Source organism: Salvelinus alpinus, chromosome 2, assembly GCF_045679555.1.
Source record: "Salvelinus alpinus chromosome 2, SLU_Salpinus.1, whole genome shotgun sequence".
In the NCBI taxonomy this organism is placed as follows: Eukaryota; Metazoa; Chordata; class Actinopteri; order Salmoniformes; family Salmonidae; genus Salvelinus; species Salvelinus alpinus.
This window is the reverse complement of record NC_092087.1, coordinates 114,813,698-114,836,656: the sequence shown is the minus strand read 5'-3', so window position 1 is coordinate 114,836,656 and position 22,959 is coordinate 114,813,698. Positions and strand designations below refer to the sequence as shown.

Sequence of the window (22,959 nt, the reverse complement as noted above, 5' to 3'; positions counted from 1 at the left end):
TCTTCCACTGCAAATCTACCATTCCAGTGTTTTACTTGCTATATTGTATTTACTTCGCCACCATGGCCTTTTTTTGCCTTCACCTCCCTTATCTCACCTCACTTGCTCACATTGTATATAGACATATTTTTCTACTGTATTATTGACTGTATGTTTGTTTTACTCCATGTGTAACTCTGTGTTGTTGTGTGTGTCAAACTGCTTTGTTTTATCTTGGCCAGGTTGCAGTTGTAAATGAGAACTTGTTCTCAACTGGCCGACCTGGTTAAATAAACGAGAAATAAATAACACATAATAATACAAAAATGTAGCAGCAGTATGGACCTAGTCTGTTCATTATATACATCTACATGATGTATTGTTACACCATGTAGGAGCAGTATAGACCTAGTCTGTTCACTATATACATCTACATGATGTAATGTTACACCATGTAGGAGCAGTATAGACCTAGTCTGTTCATTATATACATCTATATGATGTGTTGTTACACCATGTAGGAGCAGTATAGACCTAGTCTGTTCATTATATACATCTACATGATGTATTGTTACACCATGTAGGAGCAGTATAGACCTAGTCTGTTCATTATATACATCTATATGATGTATTGTTACACCATGTAGGAGCAGTATAGACCGAGTCTGTTCATTATATACATCTATATGATGTATTGTTACACCATGTAGGGGCAGTATAGACCTACAGTAGCTAGCTGCTAATTTAGATGTAGTATAACTTAATGAAACTGCCTTAAATATGTGGTAAACATTTTTTATTCGCACTAATCAATCAACACATTCCTGTCTTTGTATGTCTCAATATAATGGTATTATTTAATTAAATCCATCTAAAATAATCTTTGTCTGAAAATAAAATATGATCCTCAACTGCGTTTCCCCTCCAGTCAGCAGACGGCGATGTGCGTCTTTCAGGCGACGCTGCCAGCGTGACGTATAATCTAGTGGACGGTTCTTCATAAACAGCTCGTCAACCACCTCGGTAGCTTGCTAGCCAACATAGCCGAAAGATTCAAGCTCTTTAGACGCTTTCGGTGTATATTAGCTACTGTGTTTTCGAAACACTTCTGTCGTATCTACTTGTTAACCTATATCATTTAATAGTACGTTATTTTTTATTAGTCAGCTATAGTAGCTGGCTGGTTTAGTTAGCACTAGCCTAGTCGCTAATGATAGCTAGCTAGCTAACATCCCCGAACATGAGCTCCCTAAACATCTCCCCTCTCGTTAAAGAAGAGTCGGACTGCTGGACGGAGAAAGAAGCTTTGGGGCTAAACATTGTCGTGAAAGAGGAGAAGGAAGAAGAGGATATCACAGTAAAAATAAAAGTAGAGGGTGAGGCTGTTACAGTGAAAGAAGAAGAGAAAGACATTACAGTGAAAGAAGAGGAAGACGCGTTCAGAGTGAAAGAGGAGGAGGATGTTACAGTAAAAGAAGAGGATGCAGTTTTTGGAGTGAAGATGGAAGGGGAGATTACTGTCACGTTGAAAGATGAAGAGGTGGAGATAGGAGATCTGATTAACACCAGTAAGTACCGCCTTGAATTTTGTTTTTAACTTTGGATTTTCAGAGTTGGCTCGTCAATACCTCTTCAACGGAGGGCCCTGGGATGATGACTGATATGTCTAGAATCAGACGACGTAGAGAGCAAGCTACCCCTTGTTTTCTCTGCTCCGTTTCCAAAAAGTGACTTAACATAGACCCTTCTCAAATATATATCTGCTGACCGCAGACTGGGGGGCATGGCATGTAGTGATTTTCATGTAGTGATGTTTTACTACACACCGTGCCCCCCAATAGTGCCATGTGAGAGTTGGGTTGGCTACACCAAAGATTATGGATATACTGACAAGATGTCTCTCTGCCTAACAAGGCGAGTCGTTGTCCACAAAGCTTCACTGCGGGTTGTCTAGCTCCCGCCTATCCTTTCTTTGGATTGGTGAATACATCCTATTATTGTAATCTATTGTTTATATTCTATGATGGTTGTTGTCGTCAACCGCCTGTATTCAATGGAGAGAGATGCTAAGCTACTAGCATGAATATGCACCGCCTGTATTCAATGGAGAGAGATGCTAAGCTACTAGCATGAATATGCACCGCCTGTATTCAATGGAGAGAGATGCTAAGCTACTAGCATGAATATGCACCGCCTGTATTCAATGGAGAGAGATGCTAAGCTACTAGCATGAATATGCACCGCCTGTATTCAATGGAGAGAGATGCTAAGCTACTAGCATGAATATGCACCGCCTGTATTCAATGGAGAGAGATGCTAAGCTACTAGCATGAATATGCACTGCCTGTATTCAATGGAGAGAGATGCTAAGCTACTAGCATGAATATGCACCGCCTGTATTCAATGGAGAGAGATGCTAAGCTATTAGCATGAATATGCATAGCGATCTGGAGACAACTCCTATAGTGTTTTTATCAAAGTTGTCGGTATGTCACGTGTCCACATAACAACTTAATCATTACGAAACTTCTGTTAGATCAAGTAAACTTCACATAGCATATAAGCCATTCATTTTGTTGTTGACCAAATTCAACATTTTCCACATTGGGTTGATAATTTTTTTACTTGGATACAACCAACTGTAGCCTACTGGCATGACCTAGAGAGATACAACCTACTGTAACCTACTGGCATGACCTAGAGAGATACAACCTACTGTAGCCTACTGGCATGACCTAGAGAGTTACAACCTACTGTAACCAACTGGCATGACCTAGAGAGATACAACCTACTGTAGTCTACTGGCATGACCTATAGAGATATAACCTACTGTAGCCTACTGGTATGACCTAGAGAGATACAACCTACTGTAGCCTACTGGCATGACCTAGAGAGATACAACCTACTGTAGCCTACTGGCATGACCTAGAGAGATACAACCTACTGTAGTCTACTGGCATGACCTATAGAGATATAACCTACTGTAACCTACTGGCATGACCTAGAGAGATACTACCTACTGTAGCCTACTGGCATGACCTATAGAGATACAACCTACTGTAACCTACTGGCTTGACCTAGAGAGATACAACCTACTGTAACCTACTGGCATGACCTAGAGAGTTACAACCTACTGTAGCCTACTGGCTTGACCTAGAGAGATACAACCTACTGTAGTCTACTGGCATGACCTAGAGAGATACAACCTACTGTAGTCTACTGGCATGACCTATAGAGATATAACCTACTGTAACCTACTGGCATGACCTAGAGAGATACTACCTACTGTAGCCTACTGGCATGACCTATAGAGATATAACCTACTGTAGCCTACTGGCATAACCTAGAGAGATACAACCTACTGTAGCCTACTGGCATGACCTAGAGAGATACAACCTACTGTAACCTACTGGCATAACCTAGAGAGATACAACCTACTGTAGTCTACTGGCATGACCTAGAGCACAGGTGTCAAACTCATTCCACGGGGGGGCCGAGTGTCTGCGTTTTTTCGCTCCTCCCTTATACTTGATTGATGAATTAACATCACTAATTAGTTAGGAACTCCCCACACCTGGTTGTCTAGGGCTTTATTGAAAGGAAAAACCAAAAACCTGCAGACACTAGGCCCTCCATGGAATGAGTTTGACACCCCTGACCTAGAGAGATACAACCTACTGTAATCTACTGGCATAACCTAGAGAGTTACAACCTACTGTAGCCTACTGGCATGACCTAGAGAGTTACAACCTACTGTAACCTACTGGCATGACCTAGAGAGATACAACCTACTGGAGCCTACTGGCATGACCTAGAGAGATACAACCTACTGTAGCCTACTGGCATGACCTAGAGAGATACAACCTACTGTAACCTACTGGCATGACCTAGAGAGATACAACCTACTGTAGTCTACTGGCATGACCTAGAGAGATACAACCTACTGTAACCTACTGGCATGACCTAGAGAGATACAACCTACTGTAGCCTACTGGCATGACCTAGAGAGATACAACCTACTGTAGCCTACTGGCATGACCTAGAGAGTTACAACCTATTGTAGCCTACTGGCATGACCTAGAGAGATACAACCTACTGTAACCTACTGGCATGACCTAGAGAGATACAACCTACTGTAACCTACTTGCATGACCTATAGAGATACAACCTACTGATATTCATGCATTTCTAAACTTTTTCTCTCACTTTTATGGGGTATTGTGATGTCATTATGGGGTATTGTGATGTCATTATGTGGTTTTCTGATGTCATTATGTCTGAAGATTGATCATTTAAAAAAAATGTAATCCATAAGGCTGTGCTGTAACAAAATGTGGTAAAAGGGAAGCGGTCTGAATGCATGTATGTTGTCCTGGGGTGTCGCAGATTTAAAAATATATATATATTTTCTTTCTACCAATTGATTGGTTGAAATGTTATGACGTGTATTTTTCCATATAGACACATAGAACTATATAGAACTTGAACTGAACTTATGCTTCAAGCGTTTGATTAAATAATGAACGCAAATGACCTGAGCCAGAGATCAATATAACCAGAAGGAAATAACCAACCGACCTGCTGCTGGCCTTCCTAAATTCTGACGTTATGCTCCTGAAGTTTCCGGTAAAATCGGCTAACTTTTTCCATTTCCATTCAGAGTGACCATTTCTACCGATCTTCGTGGCAGTTATGAACGAGTTACAACACCTGTTTGGCCCCGCCACTTCCTGGGTCGTTGAATTAAATTTAAGGAATAAATCCGAGTCTCACGTTCATCACCTGTGGAAGGCGGGGCTTCCAGCGAGGCGTGGATTTAATAGTATGTTGTACCTAGTTTCCCTCCTTCAGGGAACAGTAGTTATAGTCATAACATGTGGATTTGATAGTATGTTGTACCTAGTTTCCCTCCTTCAGGGAACAGTAGTTATAGTCATAACTATGTGGATTTAATAGTACGTTGTACCTAGTTTCCCTCCTTCAGGGAACAGTAGTTATAGTCATAACATGTGGATTTAATAGTATGTTGTACCTAGTTTCCCTCCTTCAGGGAACATTGGTTATAGTCATAACGTTACGCTTGTCATTTGATGAACTTCAACTAAAATACTGGATCTTGCTGTCGGACAGTTTTTTTTGTATTCTGAAATTCACTTGAACTACGTAACATTTAGTGGCTCCTTATGTTACGCTGGGAAAACCGTTTTCATGGGCACAGAAATCCTAAATAATTTCAGAGTTTGCTAAATCCAATGGTTGTAACCGAGAGTCACCTTAACTTTATTGACAACACCCAAATGGATACTGTCATTAATGTGGTTCTTCAATAATCACACATAATTCTTAATACTGTAGCTGTTTAGTTAGTCACATGTTCAACTATCATCAGCTGATCCAGGAAATCATTTTCTGAATGACAGTCACATGATAAATATCACAACATGCAACAACAACCAGAGTGCTTCTTCATTCATTACTCTGGTAAAGACAGTTATGCTGTGCTCCACGTTGGATCCAACATCCCTAACAAATTGATGTTTATAATGTTATTGTCTGCTTGATTTACAGTAGGTTCTCGTTAGTCTGTTTGGACACAGAGATACTTAGCTCATAATGTGTAGAGAACTGTTCCTTGGTGGATAGGCTATTGTACAACACACAGAGCTATTTTCCTTAATTCAGGACATTTAGAATGACAACACATTACAGAGTAGCCTAGTGGGATTATTCACAAAATTATCTGGTTATGAAATGTCATGGCAGACATTTTAGTTTCCATGTTTCACCTGAATTATTAAACAATTTATAATCCTAGGTCTGTTGTTGATAGGTGAAGTTATGGGTCCTACAGTAAGTCTATGTTATTGTTAGGGGAAGTTATGGGCACTACAGTAGGTCTGTGTTATTGTTAGGGGAAGTTATGGGCCCTACAGTAGGTCTATGTTATTGTTTGGTGAAGTTATGGCTGATGTTAAAGTTAGCCAAAGAGCATTTTACTGGTTAAGTGTTTTTTATAGCAGTTGATTTGTGACAATAACACAAACATATTAACCAGGACATTCAAGCGAGCCTTACAATTATAATCCAAAAGTAATGTGAAATGCACTCATTAGCAACCTGGAAAATGAAGGTTATTTTTGCTGTCAGCCTATGAGAACTCCCCTGAGTTTCCCCCCACGGTGGTGAATTAGTGAATAGACACAGAACTTAATGTGAGTTTCCTTCAGCTGTAATATTCAGAATACATTGTGAAAAACTAAAATCTTTGCTCACCATTTTTGCTCCAGGCAGATATACTACATCCATAACTAGTGGTTTCCTCATTAGCAGATATACTACATCCATAACTAGTGGTTTCCTCATTACCAGATATACTACATCCATAACTAGTGGTTTCCTCATTAGCAGATATACTACATCCATAACTAGTGGTTTCCTCATTACCAGATATACTACATCCATAACTAGTGGTTTCCTCATTAGCAGATATACTACACCCATAACTAGTGGTTTCTTCATTAGCAGATATACTACATCCATAACTATCGGTTTCCTCATTAGCAGGGAGGTGTTTCTGCATTCAAATTGTTTGTGCATTGCCCTCGTGCTGCAATTTTAGCAAACACAGAAAAGGGCCTACATTGGAGACCATTAGTTGTCTGGTACACTGCTTAGAGTTTCAACAACTTGAATAACTTATTTCTAGTTACCACTAATGTGATAACAAGACAAAATATGACTTGTTGCTAACTTGACTGTCTTAATTGTCAAATAATTCAACAGGCGTCAATTGTTGTACAACTTCATGGGTACGCTCTGGGCATCATCTTTTACATCAAATTAACAGTGGATTTCTGCTGTTGTGGGCCTTTAACCGTCTGACTTTGTGGTTCACACAGGAGAGAGACGGGACTATCGTGGATCCTCTGGGGAGCCTCAACAACCTCATGATGCTGATGCGGCAGAGAAGAGTTTCTCCACATCAGAACTCCTCCAGAAACACCAGCAGAGATCCACAGGGAAGAAATCTCAATGCTGCTCTGACTGTGGGAAGAGATTCACCTCATCAGGCATTAAAATACATCAAAGAATTCCCACTGGAGAGAAACCTTATGGCTTTGATCAATGTGGGAAGAGTTTTGTTGAGTCAAGCTGTCTCACTATACACCAGAGAATACACACAGGAGAGAAACCTTACAGCTGTGATCAATGTGGGAAGAGATGTTCTACATCTGGCCATCTAACTATACACCAGAGAATACACACCGGAGAGAAACCTTTTAGCTGTGGTCAATGTGGGAAGAGTTTTACTACATCTAGCTATCTAACTATACACCAGAGAACACACACAGGAGAGAAACGATATAGCTGTGATCAATGTGGAAAGGGTTTCGGTACATCTGGCTGTCTGACAAAACACCAGAGAATACACACAGGAGAGAAACCTTACAGCTGTGATCAATGTGGGAAGAGATGTTCTACATCTGGCAATCTGACTATACACAAGAGAATACACACAGGAGAGAAATCTTATAGCTGTGATCAATGTGGAAAGAGTTTTACTCAGTCAACCAGCCTGACATCACACCGGAGAACACACACAGGAGAGAAACCCTATAGCTGTGATCAATGTGGGAAGAGTTTTGGTACATCTGGGTGTCTGACAAAACACCGGAGAATACACACAGGAGAGAAATCTTATAGCTGTACTCAATGTGGGAAGAGTTTTACTCATTCAACCAGCTTGAAATTACACCAGAGAACACACACAGGAGAGAAACCTTATAGCTGTAATCAATGTGAGAAGAGTTTTTCTTCATTAGGCCTTCTGACTGTACACCAGAGAATACACATAGGAGAGAAACCTTATTGCTGTGATCAATGTGGGAGAAGTTTTACTCAGCTAGGCAGCCTGGTATCTCACCAGAGAACACACACAGGAGAGAAACCGCATAGATGTAATCAATGTGGGATGAGATACTCTGATAAAAGATCTCTGACTAAACATCAGAAAATACATGTTTCATGATATCAATGCCACAATGTAGAATGTTTTAACATTGTAGTAGGAGTATGTTAATGATGTCACAATGTAGAATGTTTTAACATTGTAGTAGGAGTATTTTAATGATGTCACAATGTAGAATGTTTTGACATTGTAGTAGGAGTATGTTAATGATGTCACAATGTAGAATGTTTTAACATTGTAGTAGCAGTATTCTAATGATGTCACAATGTAGAATGTTATAACATTGTAGTAGGAGTATGTTAATGATGTCACAATGTAGAATGATTTAACATTGTAGGAGCAGTATTCTAATGATGTCACAATGGAGCACCCTAAACGTTTGCTCTGAATTGAAAGAGTACTATTTATGAGATTTAACAAAAAGTGACTAACAAAAAAAGAGTTTTGATTCAAGTTGGTGACCCACTTGAATCAAAATGCAATACTTCAAAATGTTTATGTTTTCAATATATGCCAAACTGTTTCTACATATTGGTTATTGATTTGGACATGTTAAAACTGTGTTTTGAAATTGCGCTATTCCCATTTAGCAAAATGTCATTGAAAAGACGTTGAAAATAACATTCTGGGTAGTTTTTCAATGACTTAACTTAATTTCAAGGTACTTGCAGCCTAAACACATGGACGCAGTATAATAAATTAGTCTATAATCAATTTTTATTAACAATCTGACATCACTCCAGTATTTCTTGACAACATTCAAGTGCTAATTGTCTTTATTCCACTACTGAAGAAGCATGACTCAAATCACCTCATATATTCAGCCTGACAAAATATACATGTTTTATTATTCCATGCCTCACCATTAAGTGAATTATTGCCAATATATATTAACAAAGGGGTGTGTACATTTGCTTTTGATATTTCATATTTACACTTCATGTAACATTTAGTCATAATTATTTATGCAACCAACTGACCATTTTTGGGTACAATTATATTGAAATTGTTATCCTGCTTTTAGAATATCAGGGATCATTCTCAGAAGACCAACCCAAATGTACTAGAGCATGACATTGGGGACTGGGCCCCGATCCAACAACATGCCTATCGAGATATTGCAGGAGTTTGCTCTTGAAATCAGACATGACATACATGACATCAAATACAATTTGATTTGAGTTCCAAGGGGATGAGAGTTCTAGAAGCTATTGAGTTTTAGGATTCTATAGAATGAAAAAGGAGAAAAAAATTATATGTCAGGTTTGGAGATGAGTTTTGTTTGGGCTCGTTCCAAGGGGATGAGAGTTCTAGAAGATAGTGAGTTTTAGGAAGACGAGAGTTCTAGAAGCTGGTGAGTTTTAGGATTCTATAGAATGAAAAAGGAGAAAAAATAATACGATTGTATATTATTATTTAGAAATATGTGTTTTTTCTTGTTTTTAATTGTTGACAGCCAGTAGACACTATGTTTATATAGAAAGGGAAGAATTGTAGTTAATTATAATATGAAATGGAAGTTGATTTCTGTTGGTGGTGAGCAATCTTGTCCAACAAAAATTATAGGATTTATATGTTGTCTTAAGGGGAAAGGTGTTCCAGGCTTTCGTTTTTCCATTTATGTTTTGAGGTTGGACTTTAGTACGTATAGCTCGTTAGCACGTAGGAGGCACTGATTGGTGTCACCTCGTTAGTCAGTATGTGTTACACCAGTTCTTTTGTTTGCCTCTTCTTGGGCAGATTTAGTGGGTCTCATGGTGGGTGACTTTTATGTCCCAGTTGTTGTTACTAGTCAACTTTCAGTGGACACTGAGAGCAAAACTGCAACATTATGTTATAATACTTTTATTGGATCAAATGGTTGTTTTATGCAACAGAATAGAGGGTTCTTAGAACTATTGTGTCTGTGTGTTCTACTGAGGATGGGCCATCGGGAGAAAACACTGACAGGAGATTTACAATGTCTTTTGGGTGATTAAACCTAAAGAGACCGCATTCCAGAGCATGAGTTAATGTTTCTGTTCTATATGGTACCAGGGAGAGATGACCCCAGGGCCAGACCCTGGTCTCTACACAAAGAGTACTGTTTTTACAGCAGATATTGTCACTGAGAATTATAAGTATCTTTCATACCAGTCTTAACCTTGTGACCCGTTCTATACGTCTATTGTTGGTCATGTAGGTTGAAAGGGGTGTATCTTGGCTGTAAAAGACCTTTGTACTTTTGTCTTGTGGCTCTCAACAAATCATCTGGGGGTGATTTGTCGACCAGCCATCATTATCGTAGAGCACTCAATTGATTCACTTTATATGTGTGCATTGTATTGACCTGCTCCTTTATTAAGTGAATAAAGATTTAGTTTAAGAATAACTCTGACTTGTGTGATAAGTTCGTCTCATTTGATATGAAAGAAATTAACCACATTTGGGGATGTTAATCTTCACTTGGTGACGCTCCTGGGTAAATGGTGCACGAGGGATCTCAGGGAGACCACACTTCGGGAACGGAGCAGATGGACCCACCTTTGATCTGAGAGGCCGAGTTGATACAAAATCTCAAACCTTGTTTTTTTTTTTAAAGAGGTGAGGGAAACACGAAAAGTGTAGTAGTTAGAAAATCCTCATAGGCTCTGAGTGTGTATTCCTGTGTGAGGAGGGCACCTTGGAGGTGTAAACAGGGCCCAGTCAGGAGGCTCTGAGTGTGTATTCCTGTGTGGAGGTGTAAACAGGGCCCAGTCAGGAGGCTCTGAGTGTGTATTCCTGTATTTTCCCAGTATGGGAGGAGTTGCTAGATTTATTGAATAAACCTTTATCCATAAAGTTAGTGAACCAAGGTGGCTGACTAGCTGTTGATGTTGAAGAAGCGTCCCGTCCACTAGATTATACGTCACAGTGGCAGAATCACCTGAAAGACGCACATCGCCATCTGCTGACTGGAGTTGGTATCGCAGTTGAGAAAATACTTTCAGACAAAAAAAACAAAGACTCCCTTTGAAAACGTAATCCCAAAATAGTAATCCCAAATTTGGCTGTGTATAACTATGTAAATGTCTCTCAGACAAGGTGACTTTAATCAATATACACTCTAAAAAGTAAAGGTTCCTGGAGTATCCTTTAGGTGTTCTTCAAATTGAAACTGCGGGGGAACCCCTAAAAGTTATTCAAAGAACCTTTTGTGGGAACCCCTATAAGTTCATTGAAGAACCCCTTATCATGGTTCATCAAAGAACCTTTTGGGGTTCATTTTTTAACTCCCTGTCCACCCTCCCTCCATTATTAATATATTTTAATAACAATATTGACAATATTGACTTAAATCATTAATTGTTTATTTAGTGGCACCTCACATGTGAATTAATATTTACAAAACAATTTACCAAACAAAACACATTACAAAATTGCAACATTTCTGCAGACATGTCAGACCATAATAAATAATACATTTACTTTGTATAATGCTTTTCATGACATTTAAAAAAAATAAAAAAAATAATGATGTACAATAAAAACAACATACATTAAAAATGAATCATAGGTAAACTAACAATATTGTAGACTTGATGCTAAATATAGATTTTTCAGCTTTAGTGTGTATATCGTATCCACTTAGTTATGTTAGGAAGTTTGCCATCTTTATGACCGGCCCTGGTAACTTCACCCCAACTTCTCTTATCCCCAGAACACAGTAACTTAACAACATAAGTGTTTTTCTGACATGGGGACGTCCTCGAGGGCGTGGATGTTCTCCCCATCAAAGGCCAGCGGGATTTCACTCTCATGGTGAAATGGATTTCCCCATTGTCCCATGAAGATTCAGTTTGTATTTGTAACAGTATAACTTTAGACCGTCCCCACGGGCAGGTCAGGGACCCTCTGCACACATCAACCGCGGCCCTTGCAGAGAAAGGGGAAACACTACTTCTAGGCTTCAGAGCAAGTGACGTAACTGATTGAAACGCTGTTAGCGCGTACCCGCCATTTCACATCCGTTACATATTGACTGCTATGTAGGTTGAATGTACACTTCAAATGCAGCTGTCCTACAACAGATCTGTACCTTCTTCTTGATCCCAATTGCATTGTGTCCATGTTCTGTCCTATAAGAATTTCAAAGGAAGAGAAAATGTGTCAAAGAATAGTCTTACAAGCATTAAAAAATATATATATATTAAAAAAACATAAATATTGAAAGATAAATGGCATCGACATACAATTGAAAGCAAAATAGATACAATGTAATGTAATATAGAGGAACATATTGGAGAAAGCAATCGCCAATAAAGTACTGCCATACAGTAACAGTACTGCCATACAGGCCTAATATCACATTTCAAGATATCTTTGTACACAAATTGTACAAATTCAATATTTTATCAGGCTGACTTGAAAGATTATACGCAACATTTTGCTGCGTGGCAATACTGTGTTTGGATTCTGAAGGGCATTTATACAAAAGAGGTAGTCTGGACACTGTATTAATACCAATATGCATTTGAATCCCATCTACAGCTACCATCTAAGATATTATTTTCCCTCCACAAGGGGGCGAACATGTAACGTTTCCAAAATGGGACAGTTTTGTCCATGTAACGTTTCCAAAATGGGACAGTATTGTACAGGTAACGTCTCCAAAATGGGATAGTATTGTACATGTAACGTCTCCAAAATGGGATAGTATTGTCCATGTAACGTCTCCAAAATGGGATAGTATTGTCCATGTAACGTCTCCAAAATGGGATAGTATTGTCCATGTAACGTCTCCAAAATGGGATAGTATTGTACATGTAACGTTATGCCCCCTTGTGAGTTAATAGTATTGCATGCTGTAGCAGGTTATATAAAGAGGAAGACCTCCATTGACGATTCAGTTCGTTGTAACATCTCGTCTGGACAGGTCACCGTCCTTAGTTAGTTAACGTTAGCTAGTTCATTATCACAAAAGTGAGAACTGCTCTAGATTGTAAACTTACGTTAATGAGTGTAAAGCCATGTTGGCTTTATGGAAACGATATACAATATATGGGAAAGAATATAGTTGAGGGAAATAATCCAAACCTAGTTCTGCCTAGTTAGGACATAACGTTAGCTAGCTAGATAACGGTACTGTACTGTAGCTCATACAACGCCGACGGTCAAACCCGGCTTTCTAATATTTACGGTAATTAACTGTAGTAACGTTATGGAGGATGTTCACAGAAAACAATCATTGTCTTCGTTATTCATTAGTATGTTATATTATTATATAAATTATTTCGAGACATATTCAGAGCCAAACATCAACCCAACTTAACCTTTTTAACTTGTTGTCGCATCCAAACATGTCACCATCGTTTTCAGTTGTAATTGCGAAGTTCCCGGAAGAAGTCCAGCAACAACGGAGGTTCCTCGATGAACCCACCTTCTAACAAGTTCTTTGAAGAACCTTTTGGGGCTGTTTTTCATTGACCAAGAACCCTACGGTTCTTAGGGGATCTGAGAACAACTCCAGTTGAACCCTTCATTTTTCGAGTTGTAGTCGGCTCTATTTACTCTCAGATTCAAAACTTGCTGATTAGCATCAACGATCAAGTCAGCTGCTGCTGCTTCAATACAGTATGAGGTGAGACGGTGAACTGATGTTGAACCGGGCAGTCAGCTGCTGCTGCTCCAATACAGTATGAGGTGAGACGGTGAACTGACGTTGAACCGGGCAGTCGGCTGCTGCTGCTCCAATACAGTATGAGGTGAGACGGTGAACTGATGTTGAACCGGGCAGTCAGCTGCTGCTGCTCCAATACAGTATGAGGTGAGACGGTGAACTGATGTTGAACAGGGCAGTCAGCTGCTGCTGCTCCAATACAGTATGAGGTGAGACGGTGAACTGATGTTGAACTGGGCAGTCAGCTGCTGCTGCTCCAATACAGTATGAGGTGAGACGGTGAACTGATGTTGAACCGGGCAGTCAGCTGCTGCTGCTCCAATACAGTATGAGGTGAGACTGTGAACTGATGTTGAATCATAATAATTAAGTTAATAAAAATGTATTAGTGAAACTGTTGAAAAATAGTATATGGCATATTAAATATATTACGCTCTTGTTATCATATAGAAACATAATGGAATATTGTACATCATATTAAATATATTACGGTATTGTTATCATATGGAAACATTACGGAATATTGTACATAATATTAAATATATTACGGTAATGTTATCATATAGAAATATCATGGAATATTGTACATCATATTAAATATATTACGGTATTGTTATCATATAGAAATATCATGGAATATTATACATCATATTAAATATATTACGGTATTGTTATCATATAGAAACATCATGGAATATTGTACATCATATTAGCATCAACATACATTATTGTTTCATTCAATTTCACATAAGAAGGATATTTAATATTTTCAAGTTCAGAAGTCAGAACCCATCACCTGCTATGTAAAAGAGACAGAAGACGGCACAATGGTCAATGCTATCTGGGATCCTTGGGACATCCCTACCCTAAACCCTAACCTTAACCCTTTTAAATGTCAACTTCAACAGGCTAGGGACGTCTCAAGGATGTATCTCTACCTGAAAATACATGATCTAAGTGATTGATAGTTGGTATTCAGCAGTCATAAAGCCTTATTTACTTTAATGAACTACTAAAATTGTGATTTTGTCAGACAGCATAGACAGCAGCTCTACACTTTATTGACTGACTGATCCATTCATCCTTCCATCCCTCCTCAGCCTTCCTCTCCTCTGAAGACCCAGTGAGGGTGGAGCTCAGTCAGAGAGCTGTTGAGGGACTGGTTAGGAAGAACACTTCTACAGCCAGAGAGGTGAGAGGTCACACGTGGTTTAGATGGCAAATATTTGTGTCCCCTTAGCGGTTCATCAAGTAAACAAAAGGGAATATGTTCCATCATCTATGTTTATTTACATTAGTGCAAATTGTCCACTCATATTGGTGTAATTTATCACCCCTTTTGGCCATATGTAAGTGAATTTCCACTCAGGCACACACATTTGTTCTTTGTTATTACCCGAGCCACTGCCTGTTCAGTCTGCTATCATCCAGAAGGCGCGGTCAGTACAGGTGCATCAAAGCTGGGACCGAGAGACAGAAGCTGTTTTTCAATCTCAAGGCCACCAGATTGTTAAATGGCCATCACTAACACATAGAGGCTGCTGCCTACATACACAGACTTGAAATCATTGGCCACTTGTCACTCTGGCACATCTGCACCAGAGCTGAAATTTCACCTGGAGAGCAGATACTTCAACTCGACAGAAGTCAGAGTGACCCTTTTCTCCCTGACCTGGTGGTTATAATGACCTGGTGGTTATAATGACCTGGTGGTTATAATGACCTGGTGGTAATAATGACCTGGTGGTTATAATGGTTATCCTGGGATCTTACATTACACTGAGACTAGTTATCCTGGGATCTTACATTACTCTGAGACTAGTTATCCTGGGGAATAGTTTCAATACATTTGCAAAAAACCTAAACCTGTTTTTGCTCTGGCATTATGGGGTATTGTGATGTCATTATGGGGTATTGTGAAACATTTTAGAATAAAGGGATGCACCGATATTACATTTTTGGCCAATACCGATATCTAATATTTTCCTTGCCCCAAAAAACGATACAGATAACCGGTATTTCAAATTTTAGAGGCCTTTTAAGCATTCTAGTACAGCATTCTAATAGTTAACACACACACGGATGCAGCGGTCTAAGCCACTGCATCTCAGTGCAAGAGGTGTCACTACAGTCCCTGGTTCGAATCCAGGCTGTATCAATCAATCAAGTTTATTTTATATAGCCCTTCGTACATCAGCTAATATCTCGAAGTGCTGTACAGAAACCCAGCCTAAAACCCCAAACAGCTAGCAATGCAGGTGTAGAAGCACGGAGGGTGCTTCTACACTTCTACATCACATCCGGCCGTGATTGGGAGTCCCACAGTAGTTGTCTGTTATTGGTGTAGAGAGGACGACAAAGGAGAGGGATTCCACATGTGGATAGGAAGATACAAATTATCATTATTACTGGAAAAAATTCATTTAAATTCCAGGAATTGTATAACTTTAGCTTTCTAGGTCAGTAGGTTACAGTAGGTTTTAACTCTCTAGGTCAAGCCAGTAGGCTACAGTAGGTTGTATCTCTCTAGGTCATGCCAGTAGGTTACAGTAGGTTGTATCTCTCTAGGTCATGCCAGTAGGCTACAGTAGGCTACAGTAGGTTGTAACTCTCTAGGTCATGCCAGTAGGCTACAGTAGGTTGTATCTCTCTAGGTCATGCCAGTAGGCTACAGTAGGTTGTATCTCTCTAGGTCATTCCAGTAGGCTACAGTAGGCTGTAACTCTAGGTCAAGCCAATAGGCTACAGTAGGTTGTATCTCTCTAGGTCATGCCAGTAGGCTACAGTAGGTTGTATCTCTCTAGGTCATGCCAGTAGGTTACAGTAGGTTGTATCTCTCTAGGTCATACCAGTAGGTTACAGTAGGTTGTATCTCTCTAGGTCATGTCAGTAGGTTACAGTAGGTTGTATCTCTCTAGGTCATGCCAGTAGGCTACAGTAGGTTGTATCTCTCTAGGTCATGCCAGTAGGCTACAGTAGGTTGTAACTCTCTAGGTCATGCCAGTAGGTTACAGTAGGTTGTATCCACGTGGAAACAATTATCAACCCAATATGGAAAGTGTCGAATTTGGTCAACAACAAAATGAATGGCTTATTTGCTACGTGAGGTTTACTTGATCCAACAGAAGTTTCGTAATGTTTAAGTTGTTATGTGGACACGTGACATACCGACAACTTTGATAAAAACACTATAGGAGTTGTCTCCAGATCGCTATGCATATTCATGCTAGTAGCTTAGCATCTCTCTCCATTGAATACAGGCGGTGCATATTCATGCTAGTAGCTTAGCATCTCTCTCCATTGAATACAGGCGGTGCATATTCATGCTAGTAGCTTAGCATCTCTCTCCATTGAATACAGGCGGTGCATATTCATGCTAATAGCTTAGCATCTCTCTCCATTGAATACAGGCGGTGCATATTCATGCTAGTAGCTTAGCATCTCTCTCCATTGAATACAGGCGGTGCATATTCATGCTAGTAGCTTAGCATCTCTCTCCATTGAATACAGGCGGTACATATTCATGCTAGTAGCTTAGCATCTCTCTCCATTGAATACAGGCGGTGCATATTCATGCTAGTAGCTTAGCATCTCTCTCCATTGAATACAGGCGGTGAAATATTCATGCTAGTAGCTTAGCATCTCTCTCCATTGAATACAGGCAGTTGACGACAACAACCCTCATAGAAAATAAACAATAGATTACAATAATAAGATGAATCCACCAATCCAAAGACAGGATTGGCGGGAGCTAGACAACCCGCAGTGCCGCTTTGTGGATAACGACTCCCCTTGTTAGGGCGGCGAGACATCTTGTCAGTATATCCATAATCTTTGGTGTAGCCAACCTAACTCTCACATGGCACTATTGGGGGGCACGGTGTGTAGTAAATCATCACTCCATGAAAATAACTACATGCAGTGCCCCCCAGTCTGCGGTCAGCAGATAGACCCTTCTCAAATATAAATGTTAAGTCACTTTTGGAAACGGAACAGAAAACAAGGGGTAGCTTGTTTTCTACGTCGTCTGATTCTAGACATATCAGTCATCATCCTGGGCCCTCCGTTGAAGAGGTATTGACGAGCCAACTCTGAATATCCAAAGTAAAAAACGAATTTAAGGCGGTTCTTACTGGTGTTACTCAGATCTCCTATCTCCACCTCTTCTTTTACTGTAACATCCTCCTCCTCTTTCACTCTGAACGCGTCTTCCTCTTCTTTCACTGAAATGTCTTTCTCTTCTTCTTTCACTGTAACAACCTCATCCTCTACTTCTTGTTTTAATGTGACATCCTCTTCTTCCTTCTCCTCTTTCACGACAATGTTAAGCCCCAGAGCTTCTTTCTCCGTCCAGCAGACCTCTTCTTTAACAAGAGGGGAGAAGCTTACTGATGGTCGGGGATGTTAGCTAGCTAGCTATCATTAGCGACTAGGCTAGTGCTAACTTAACCAGCCAGTTACTATAGCTGGCTAATACAAAATAACGTAATATTAAATAAGTTAACAAGTAGATAAGACCTAAGTGTGTCGAAAACACAGTAGGTAATATACACCGAAAGCGTATAAATAGCTTGAATCTTTCGACTATGTTGGCTAGCAAGCTACCGAGGTGGTTGACGAGCTGTTTATGAAGAACCGTCCACTAGATTATACGTCACGCTGGCAGCGTCGCCTGAAAGACGCACATCGCCGTCTGCTGACTGGAGGGGAAACGCAGTTGAGGATCATATTTTATTTTCAGACAAAGATTATTTCAAATGGATTTAATTAAATAATACTATTATATTGAGACATACAAAGACAGAAATTTGTTGATTTATTAGTGAGAATTAAAAATGTTTACCACAGCATATTTAAGGCAGTTGCATGAAGTTATACTACATCTAAATTAGCAGCTAGCTACTGTAAGTCTATACTGCTCCTACATGGTGTAACAATACATCATGTAGATGTATATAATGAACAGACTAGGTCTATACTGCTCCTACATGGTGTAACAATACATCATATAGATGTATATAATGAACAGACTAGGTCTATACTGCTCCTACATGGTGTAACAATACATGATATAGATGTATATAATGAACAGACTAGGTCCATACTGCTCCTACATGGTGTAACAATACATCATATAGATGTATATAATGAACAGACTAGGTCTATACTGCTCCTACATGGTGTAACAATACATCATGTAGATGTATATAATGAAAAGACTAGGTCTATACTGCTCCTACATGGTGTAACAATACATCATGTAGATGTATATAATGAAAAGACTAGGTCTATACTGCTCCTACATGGTGTAACAATACATCATGTAGATATATATAATGAACAGACTAGGTCTATACTGCTCCTACATGGTGTAACAATACATCATGTAGATGTATATAATGAAAAGACTAGGTCTATACTGCTCCTACATGGTGTAACAATACATCATGTAGATGTATATAATGAACAGACTAGGTCCATACTGCTCCTACATGGTGTAACAATACATCATGTAGATGTATATAATGAACAGACTAGGTCTATACTGCTCCTACATGGTGTAACAATACATCATGTAGATGTATATAATGAACAGACTAGGTCTATCCTCCTCCTACATGGTGTAACAACACATCATATAGATGTATATAATGAACAGACTATGTCTATACTGCTGCTACATTTTTGTATTATTATGTGTTATTTATTTCTCCTTTATTTAACCAGGTCGGCCAGTTGAGAACAAGTTCTCATTTACAACTGCGACCTGGCCAAGATAAAGCAAAGCAGTTCGACACATACAACAACACATAGTTACACATGGAGTAAAACAAACATACAGTCAATAATACAGTAGAAAAATAAGTCTATATACAATGTGAGCAAGTGAGGTGAGATAAGGGAGGTGAAGGCAAAAAAAAAGGCCATGGTGGAAAAGTAAATACAATATAGCAAGTAAAACACTGGAATGGTAGATTTGCAGTGGAAGAATGTGCAAAGTAGAGATAGAAATAATGGGGTGCAAAGGCGCTAAATAAATAAATACAGTAGGGAAAGAGGTAGTTGTTTGGGCTAAATTATAGATGGGCTATGTACAGGTGCAGTAATCTGTGAGCTGCTCTGACAGCTGGTGCTTAAAGCTAGTGAGGGAGATAAGTGTTTCCAGTTTCAGAGATTTTTGTAGCTCGTTCGTATTAATGCAGATATTATGGACATTTTATTTAAAACATGTAATTAAACTATAATTGTAGCTCCTTTAATTTAGACCCAAAATGTATTTGCTATGTGTGCTGTTGCCCGGCTATTAAAAGGAACAGGCGACTATTTGATACTCAGCCTCAGGATGTTTGGTCACATGGAATCAAGTGGTCACTAGATGTCTACAGTGACAAAGATAATTATAGTTGAGGGTGTTGGGAGTGTTGAGTGTGTTGATATAACGGTAATAATGTCACATGGAATCAAGTGGTCACTAGATGTCTACGGTACCAAAGAGAATTATAGTTGGGGGTGTTGGGAGTGTTAAGTGTGTTGATATAACGGTAATAATGTCACATGGAATCAAGTGGTCACTAGATGTCTACGGTGCCAAAGAGAATTATAGTTGGGAGTGTTAAGTGTGTTGATATAACGGTAATAATGTCAAAATTCCACTTTTAACAAACTTCAGGATTGGTTGAAAAAAGGTTATGCCTGAGTGGTGCAGCAGTCTAAGGTACTAGATCACAGTGTTAGAGGTGTCACTATAGACCCGAGTGGCACAGCGGTCTAAGGTACTAGATCACAGTGTTAGAGGTGTCACTATAGACCCGAGATGGGGGGCAGCAGTCTAAGGTACTAGATCACAGTGTTAGAGGCTTCACTATAGACCCGAGTGGTGCAGTGGTCTAAGGTACTGGATCACAGTGTTAGAGGTGTCACTATAGACCCAAGTGGTGCAGCGGTCTAAGGTACTAGATCACAGTGTTAGAGGTGTCACTATAGACCAGAGTGGTGCAGCAGTCTAAGGTACTAGATCACAGTGTTAGAGGTGTCACTATAGACCCGAGTGGTGCAGCAGTCTAAGGTACTGCATCACAGTGTTAGAGGCGTCACTATAGACCTGAGTGGTGCAGCGGTCTAAGGTACTAGATCACAGTGTTAGAGGCGTCACTATAGACCCGAGTGGTGCAGCAGTCTAAGGTACTAGATCACAGTGTTAGAGGCGTCACTATAGACCCGAGTGGTGCAGCAGTCTAAGGTACTGTATCACAGTGTTAGAGGTATCACTATAGACCCGAGTGGCCCTGCGATCTAAGGTACTAGATCACAGTGTTAGAGGTGTCACTATAGACCCGAGTGGTGCAGCGATCTAAGGTACTAGATCACAGTGTTAGAGGTGTCACTATAGACCCGAGTGGTGCAGCAGTCTAAGGTACTAGATCACAGTGTTAGAGGTGTCACTATAGACCCGAGTGGTGCAGCAGTCTAAGGTACTAGATCACAGTGCTAGAGGTGTCACTATAGACCCGAGTGGTGCAGCAGTCTAAGGTACTGTATCACAGTGCTAGAGGTGTCACTATAGACCCGAGTGGTGCAGCAGTCTAAGGTACTAGATCACAGTGCTAGAGGTGTAACTATAGACCCGAGTGGTGCAGCAGTCTAAGGTACTGTATCACAGTGCTAGAGGTGTCACTATAGACCCGAGTGGTGCAGCAGTCTAAGGTACTAGATCACAGTGCTAGAGGTGTAACTATAGACCCGAGTGGTGCAGCAGTCTAAGGTACTAGATCACAGTGTTAGAGGTGTCACTATAGACCTGAGTGGTGCAGCAGTCTAAGGTACTGTATCACAGTGTTAGAGGCGTCACTATAGACCCGAGTGGTGCAGCAGTCTAAGGTACTGTATCACAGTGCTAGAGGTGTCACTATAGACCCGAGTGGTGCAGCAGTCTAAGGTACTAGATCACAGTGCTAGAGGTGTCACTATAGACCCGAGTGGTGCAGCAGTCTAAGGTACTGTATCACAGTGTTAGAGGTGTCACTATAGACCAGAGTGGTGCAGCAGTCTAAGGTACTGCATCACAGTGTTAGAGGTGTCACTATAGACCAGAGTGGTGCAGCAGTCTAAGGTACTAGATCACAGTGTTAGAGGCGTCACTATAGACCAGAGTGGTGCAGCAGTCTAAGGTACTAGATCACAGTGTTAGAGGTGTCACTATAGACCAGAGTGGTGCAGCAGTCTAAGGTACTAGATCACAGTGTTAGAGGTGTCACTATAGACCAGAGTGGTGCAGCAGTCTAAGGTACTAGATCACAGTGTTAGGGGTGTCACTATAGACCCGAGTGGTGCAGCGGTCTAAGGTACTAGATCACAGTGTGAGAGGTGTCACTATAGACCCAAGTGGTGCAGCAGTCTAAGGTACTAGATCACAGTGTTAGAGGCGTCACTATAGACCCGAGTGGTGCAGCAGTCTAAGGTACTGTATCACAGTGTTAGAGGTGTCACTATAGACCCGAGTGGTGCAGCAGTCTAAGGTACTAGATCACAGTGTTAGAGGCGTCACTATAGACCCGAGTGGTGCAGCAATCTAATGTACTGTATCACAGTGTTAGAGGTGTCACTATAGACCCGAGTGGTGCAGCAGTCTAAGGTACTGCATCACAGTGTTAGAGGCGTCACTATAGACCCGAGTGGTGCAGCGGTCTAAGGTACTAGATCACAGTGTTAGAGGCGTCACTATAGACCCTAGTGGTGCAGCGGTCTAAGGTACTAGATCACAGTGTTAGAGGCGTCGCTATAGACCCGAGTGGTGGAGCAGTCTAAGGTACTAGATCACAGTGTTATAGGTGTCACTATAGACCCGAGTGGTGCAGCGGTCTAAGGTACTAGATCACAGTGTTAGAGGTGTCACTATAGACCCGAGTGGTGCAGCGGTCTAAGGTACTAGATCACAGTGTTAGAGGTGTCACTATAGACCCGAGTGGTGCAGCAGTCTAAGGTACTGTATCACAGTGTTAGAGGTGTCACTATAGACCCGAGTGGTGCAGCAGTCTAAGGTACTAGATCACAGTGTTAGAGGTGTCACTATAGACCTGAGTGGTGCAGCAGTCTAAGGTACTAGATCACAGTGTTAGAGGTGTCACTATAGACCCGAGTGGTGCAGCAGTCTAAGGTACTAGATCACAGTGTTAGAGGTGTCACTATAGACCCGAGTGGTGCAGCAGTCTAAGGTACTAGATCACAGTGTTAGAGGTGTCACTATAGACCTGAGTGGCACAGCGATCTAAGGTACTGGTCCCGTGTGGCTCAGTTGGTAGAGCATGGCGCCTGCAACGCCAGGGTTGTGGGTTCATTCCCCACGGGGGGACCAGGATGAATATGTATGAACTTT

The 22,959-nt window shown here is 40.5% G+C and overlaps 3 protein-coding genes across 3 annotated transcripts in view; all 3 read left to right on the top strand.

The window, feature by feature from the left end:
• Window positions 1-22,959, top strand: part of LOC139548133 (zinc finger protein ZFP2-like) — a 176,629-nt gene that overhangs the window by 69,595 nt on the left and 84,075 nt on the right. The window lies entirely within an intron of this gene.
• LOC139548778 (zinc finger protein ZFP2-like) overlaps window positions 1-22,959 on the top strand; it is a 497,157-nt gene that overhangs the window by 438,003 nt on the left and 36,195 nt on the right. The window lies entirely within an intron of this gene.
• Window positions 980-10,323, top strand: LOC139548564 (zinc finger protein ZFP2-like). The gene is made up of 2 exons (XM_071358302.1): window positions 980-1,547; window positions 6,879-10,323. The coding sequence occupies exons 1-2, from the start codon at window positions 1,220-1,222 to the stop codon at window positions 8,006-8,008; spliced, it is 1,458 nt and encodes a 485-aa protein (XP_071214403.1). The 5' UTR covers window positions 980-1,219; the 3' UTR covers window positions 8,009-10,323.

Bases quoted from the DNA above. Each gene is read 5' to 3' on its own strand.
- LOC139548564 (XM_071358302.1), top strand. From the start codon at position 1,220: ATGAGCTCCCTAAACATCTCCCCTCTCGTTAAAGAAGAGTCGGACTGC. The intron at 1,548-6,878 runs GTAAGTACCGCC...TGGTTCACACAG, and splicing joins AGGAGATCTGATTAACACCA to GAGAGAGACGGGACTATCGT.